Source organism: Platalea leucorodia (assembly GCF_965183815.1).
Source record: "Platalea leucorodia genome assembly, chromosome: 8".
Lineage (NCBI taxonomy): Eukaryota > Metazoa > Chordata > Aves > Pelecaniformes > Threskiornithidae > Platalea > Platalea leucorodia.
The window spans coordinates 10,681,425-10,687,450 of NC_138830.1; the positions used below are offsets into that span (position 1 = coordinate 10,681,425).

The 6,026-nt window shown below is 39.9% G+C and overlaps 1 protein-coding gene across 1 annotated transcript; it reads left to right on the forward strand.

Annotated features, from left to right (window-relative positions):
* Positions 1-486: 486 nt before the first annotated feature.
* TM4SF1 (transmembrane 4 L six family member 1) lies at positions 487-5,373 on the forward strand (the record flags this gene model as incomplete). Its single annotated transcript, XM_082319016.1, has 5 exons — positions 487-663; positions 2,508-2,597; positions 2,687-2,835; positions 4,255-4,432; positions 5,359-5,373. The coding sequence occupies 5 exons, from the start codon at positions 487-489 to the stop codon at positions 5,371-5,373; spliced, it is 609 nt and encodes a 202-aa protein (XP_082175142.1).
* Positions 5,374-6,026: the final 653 nt, after the last annotated feature.

A 6,026-nucleotide genomic window follows, 5' to 3' on the forward strand; every position in this document is an offset into this window, starting at 1 on the left:
AAAACTCTGACTCAATACTGTTGAAGTCATCTGAGTCTTTCCCTGGCTTCAGGTCGTTCTGAATCAGTCTATAAACCTAAAAGTCAAAGCTGCTTCTAACAAAGAAAACAAAATCTTTTTCCTTCAGTTCCTAATAGAACTTGTGTTGTGGTTTAAGCCCGTTGGTCATGTCTAATCATGTTCACTGGTGATCATTCCAAGCATCATATATTAGGGTGAAATTACCTAGTATTCAATATTTCCTTGATTGCATTTGGTTTGACAATAATTAATGCATTTAAAAAGGGTGGTGGCGTTCTGCCATCCCTGTTCCCTCGCTCTGCAATTGGGAATGGTAGTTACAGGAGGTGTAAACATCATCCAGGTAGCTAGGTAACCCTGAGTATTTAAGGAGGTGAGAATAAAGGCTGATCTTCTTTTAGGTGTGGACAGGTATGAGATAGGTTGGATTGGACTAGTGAAAGAAGGATTTGTAAAGCTGAGGACATGTGTTTCGGAAGGCGTGCTAGATGTATTGGTTATAAGTTGCTCATCCTTGCCTTGCTCAGCATTGTGGCCAACATTTTACTTTATTTTCCTAATGGCGAAACAAGATTTGCTTCAGAGCATCATCTCGGCAAATACGTAGAGTGCCTTCATGGCATTCTAGGTGGAGGCTTTTTGGTAAGTAATGAGCTACTGGTTTCTTTCAAGTTTATTTTGGAGCTATTTGGTATTACTATTTCATTCCCAGTTACATTAATTTATTGATCAAATATCTCATCAGCAGGGATCTCTGGAGTTGTACCAAAAGAAATCAGCTGTATTACCCCATAGGTATTATTAGTAACTCTTGGTTATCTTATCTGCAACATTATGTCATTTTAGAGCTGAGAAAAATCGTAGGGTCTAGGTCACAGAATCCAAATGCAAAACTGGAACCAAGCCTCTCAGTGGGTCATGGTTTGCGTAAAGGGTTAAATCTTATGTTTTTTGTTATATTATTGAACTATTCTCCTTTTAAATGTCCCGAGATAACTAGCATTTAGTTAGAATTCCTTAATTTCTATTATCAGAGATGTTGACAGTTATTTCTCTGCCTTAGCTCTCAATTCAGAGGAATCGAGTGGCTTTATCCTTTGCTGCAAAGTGGCTTTATCCTTTGCAGAGGAATCGAGTGGCTTTATCCTTTGCTGCAACTCAAACACAAATCAAAGCTTTGTGTTTGAGTTGCAGCAAAGGATAAAGAATTGATTGTGTTTGTTTTCGGACATTGTTAATCTGAAGCTATTATTTTCTATCTTTTCAGTTTTGTGGGCCACATTTTAGCATATTTGTTCCCTGACTCCAGGCTTCCTTTTTCGTTTGCTTTTAAAAGTCCTCTTAGAAATAGGCTACAGATCTCAAGGAGTCTGCAAATCACAGGTCAAAAACAATTGCATGGTAAGGCCCTCCATCTTGTGAGAGGTGCTTACAGCTGTGTTACAGCCCTATTGGAACCTAGACTGGGATTTGCAAAGACTGGGCTTTACATGCAGAATAATACAAGTGGAATCGGTGGAACTGCTCCTGGAACACACTTGTACAACCTCTTCTGGACCTGCAGCGTTGAGGCTCAGCAATAGGTTTGAGTAAGGGCTGAGAAGTATGTGACTGTTCAACTGGATAGTTTTTATTTTAGTGTCTTGTTAAGTAAATCTGTGCAGTTAGCAAAGTGTTATAGGCACTTTCTTTTATGGTTTTCTGAGGTACTCCTGGGTGTAGCGTCTTTATAAGTGCAAACTATTATTAAGTCCTCTTAGTGCTGGTGGGGAGGATACTCTGTTTAATCGACTCTGCTCCTTCTTGATTTTGTGCTAAAAGCTCTGGAGTATGGATGATTTATGTTGCTTACAGATAGCTTCTGATTTGTTACTTTGCATTTCTGTCACTGGAAACTGGTTGTGAAAACCTAGAAAAAGCTAGATGTCCGTAATGAAACGTTTGCCTGGATTGAGCAAAACGTTCCTAGACTTTCTACTCTAGTCGGACTGGTTTGTCACACAGGGAGGGATGACTGCTCTTCAGTGACTAATATGTTGGTGGTAGCTGTTTTTTTAACAAAATAATTGAGAGACTTATCTTGTAGTCATTATTTGGCAGACAGCGAATGCAATTTTTTTTTTTTTTGCAAAGCATTTTATTTGCAGGATACAGCCTTTAATGTGAACAAAAACTTTTAAAGGTGAAGTACTTTAAATTGCAGTAACACCACAGCAGGTTTTTTATTGACAGGCTCTTTATGCACTTAAGTGCTGTGTATACACAAAGCGGAAATAGAAATATACCTATCCTGGTGTTGGTGCTGCTGATATCAGTAGTGAGATGCCTACTGTGTTAAATAGGAGTAAAACTGAATAATCGATACATGCTGCCCCCCGCTCCCCTGCCAAGAAGCAACATAAATGAGTGCAATGCGAGGACTATGTTTTATCTGCGCTGTCTGTGAAACAAAACAGAACTGTGTGGTTTGTTTGCTCCATACCTAGGTACTCATTCCAGCTGTGGTATTCATTGGGCTTCACAATGATGACTGCTGTGGGTGCTTTGGCCATGAGAACTGTGGGAAAAGCTGTGCGGTAAGTGAGCCTTTACACACCAGTCCCAGATAATCCCAAAGACAAGGTGATGGCTGTGTTGAAAGTTCATGTCTCTGTTTGCTGAGCAGATGCTGTCCTCAGTTCTGGCAGCCCTTGTTGGGATCCTTGGTTCTGGATACTGTATAATCATTTCGGCACTGGGCTTGTCTCATGGACCATATTGTTTTACTCGCCTAGAAAGAAACTGGATCTATCCTTTCAGTGAATCCTCTGGGGGGTAAGTTGTCTGTTCAGGAGGATGTTGTATCTTTCCCCCATGTACATTATTTTATTATAGTCTTTATTCCAGTACCTTTCAGCAATATCCAGTAGCTATATACCAAGATCCATTGATAAGTTTATACTTCCCACTCACTAAGAACTAAAGAGATGGTGTCAGTTACCCACACTGCTATAGTTTAAAAACAAAGCAATATAAATCCTCTGTCCTGCAAAAAGTGATCTAAACATATGTATATATATAAAAAATATCTATATACTACATACTGTTCGTGTCCATGAACATCTCTAACGTACAAGTATAAAGTTTTAGGACTTCGAGGGATTTACAAACTATGAATAGCAGTTGTTACGAAATTTGTCTTATCATTTGTATAAGAATCTGTTTTGTGAGGCTTGCTGCTGAAGTTGCTTTGCGTCAGTGTAAACTGGCATAATACCTTCATTAGTGACAATGACATAGGACCTTTGTAAATGAAACTAGAAAAGGTTTAGAAGAATCTTTGTACAGTGCAGGGCAGGGAAGGCCAGAAGCTCCTAATTATCCTTAACTAGGATTCTGCAGCAAACCAAGCCTATGTAGCTGAGATGTATGCTATTCCCCATTAATCCCCACAAATCCTGTAGGCTGGAAGAGGATTTGTTTTGGATCATGACATGCTTTTACAGTGTCTGTATGGTTGGCAACCTCGCAGCTGTTTCTAGTAGCAGTTTATGGCTGATGCCAGACTAGAGACAGTTTGAGTACTAAGAAGCCACATAAAGATCCTTTGCGGCAGAGTTTGAATTCTACATTTCAGTTGCATCTCTCCCGAGAGGGGGCATTCCTCCTCCCCCATCCCCCCAGCTATGACTGAATATAGAAGGACTGAGTTAAGCTCTTGAAGGCTCATCAGTACTGATGTTCTGAAGATGTGGGCGAGGAGTAGCAGCTGGAACACTGCAGTACCCCTCTAAATTTGTTCTGTGTTTTGGCTCTTCCAGAGTAGGCATGTCAGGACCCAAAGACAGTAGCACAAGAGAGGAAGTGACCCCCTTTTGCGTCTGATCAGTAATTGCTGTCTTTAGAATGAAGGCCCAGTCCTGAAAAGCTCTATGGATGTTTTGAGAAATAGCTTTGCTCTTTCAGCTTTATTGAACTTGAGTCTCACTTTAATCAGCAATAGAAGATTCTGCCTTTTATAGCTTAGATTTTTTTTTTTTTTAAAGAAACTAAGACTTAACAAAAATGTATGGTCGGTAGTTCAACATGTCATTAAACAGAGCAAACTTTGCATGGAGTAAACCATTGCATTTTCTATTCCCGCTAGAGTGATTATCCTCAATGCAGTTACAGACTAGATGTAAACTGGTTCTAGTGTATGGTAAGCATCCCACTCTGTCACAATGTTAATATGCTTTTAATTGCTGTGTACAGGTATTTGTTTGAGTATAACAAGTGGTCTGTATGTCAAGAACCTCAAAACATCGTGCAGTGGAACGTCACCCTCTTTTCCATCCTTCTTGTCTTGGGAGGAATAGAGTTCATTCTGTGCTTCATACAGATAATTAACGGCATTCTTGGAGGACTATGTGGGTTGTGCGGCAGTCAGGAGGTAAGCTGTTTGTAGTTATAACCATGCTTCTCAGATGAACATGAAACACTATCGTTACTGATGCTACTGTGGAGTCTTACTCGCGGCTATTTTTTAGGTATTCTTAAGCAACAATTCAATGCACAACTTTTTTTATAGCCTTGTGTTCAGCATTTTCATGTAGTATTTGACCACAGGCTTTCAGCTGATTCCTCAGCTGTCACAGTGAAGTTAGTCTGCATAGGAGCTGGAAGGCTTCCCCCCCCTCCATAGCACATGTGATAATCAGCACTATATAGGTGATATAACTGAAATACAGTTCTCCTGGTGATGGTGGTCTTTGCCATAGCCTAAACCACTGTTGCATAATGTGATACAGTTTTGTGGTAGGCTGCTTGTTCTAACTATTGCTTTAGACTTGTATTTTGCTCACAGCAGCTGATAGACTACTGAGAATAGGCCGTATATAATGAAAACTGCAGCATCCTGGCCTTGCTTAGTAAAAGTAGGACAAGAGAAGGAATTAACTAGCACATAGCTAACAAAACCTGCAGACAGATCTGAAGGGTTTTTTGAAGGTGGGGGTTTTTTTGAGTGAGGAAGGGGAATTTCCTCCAAATGTCTTTAGAGGCTTGTTAAACAGTTTGAGCATGTTGTTAAAATGAGTATTGTAGTGGTAGTGTTGGAATTGCAATGGCTGAAGGTACGAACCAGATATGATTTATATCACACACGCATTATGGCTAAGAATGCGTTTCACATTTTTAATTGGCATAGTTGAATATTGGGGCTCTTTCAAAGCTGTTATTGTCTTCTCACTCCTGTCTTCTGTGCTGTAACTCCAGTATTGTATAAATATGGTCAGGCTAATTTTAGCTGTTATAGTTGGATACAATATTAGCATTCTTCTCCTTAATATGTGTGTGTTTCTTTTTGTTCCCCCACAGAGATACACTTGCTAGAAACCTGACAATGCGTTGACATCGGTGCATGCATGTGGTGTATTAAGTACTGTGGTTTGTGGTTTTTTTTTTATATTCCATGCATACCAAAATGCACATTGTTTGTTGGCAAACTGTGATGTTGCCATCAGTTTAACTGACTTGGGGCCAGCCTGGAGTCATATGCAGGTTTTCCACTAACCTGCCTGTATCTAAAGGCAAAATATATCCTGAATTTCTTTAGTTTGTTTCACCTTAGTATGGGCAACTGCCTGAACACGTCACTAAAGATGCTTTTTTTTTTTTTCCTTTCTACTGACACAACAGCTCCGTACTTTATGCTGCTTTCCCAATAAAGTTGCACTTTCATTCTGATGTTGGAATGAACACAAGCCCAATCTAGTCTGGCCTGGATATAAATGAATGCTCAGATAGAGCAAAAACAAAGCAGCAGGAAAATGTGGATGATTGAGGGCAGATACATGCACTTCACCTTTTCAGGATTTTCCTGAACTTCTCCTGTATTTCACAAATAAAGATTTGTATTAAAAATGCCCAGCAGGTGTCAGTGATTCTTTCCCTGCCCACGCTGAAACACTGATTTCCTGGTCTTAGAGTAAAGGATAGTGGGGGCATGAGAACATGGATATGAAGCAGTCAGGTTATAACCTGCT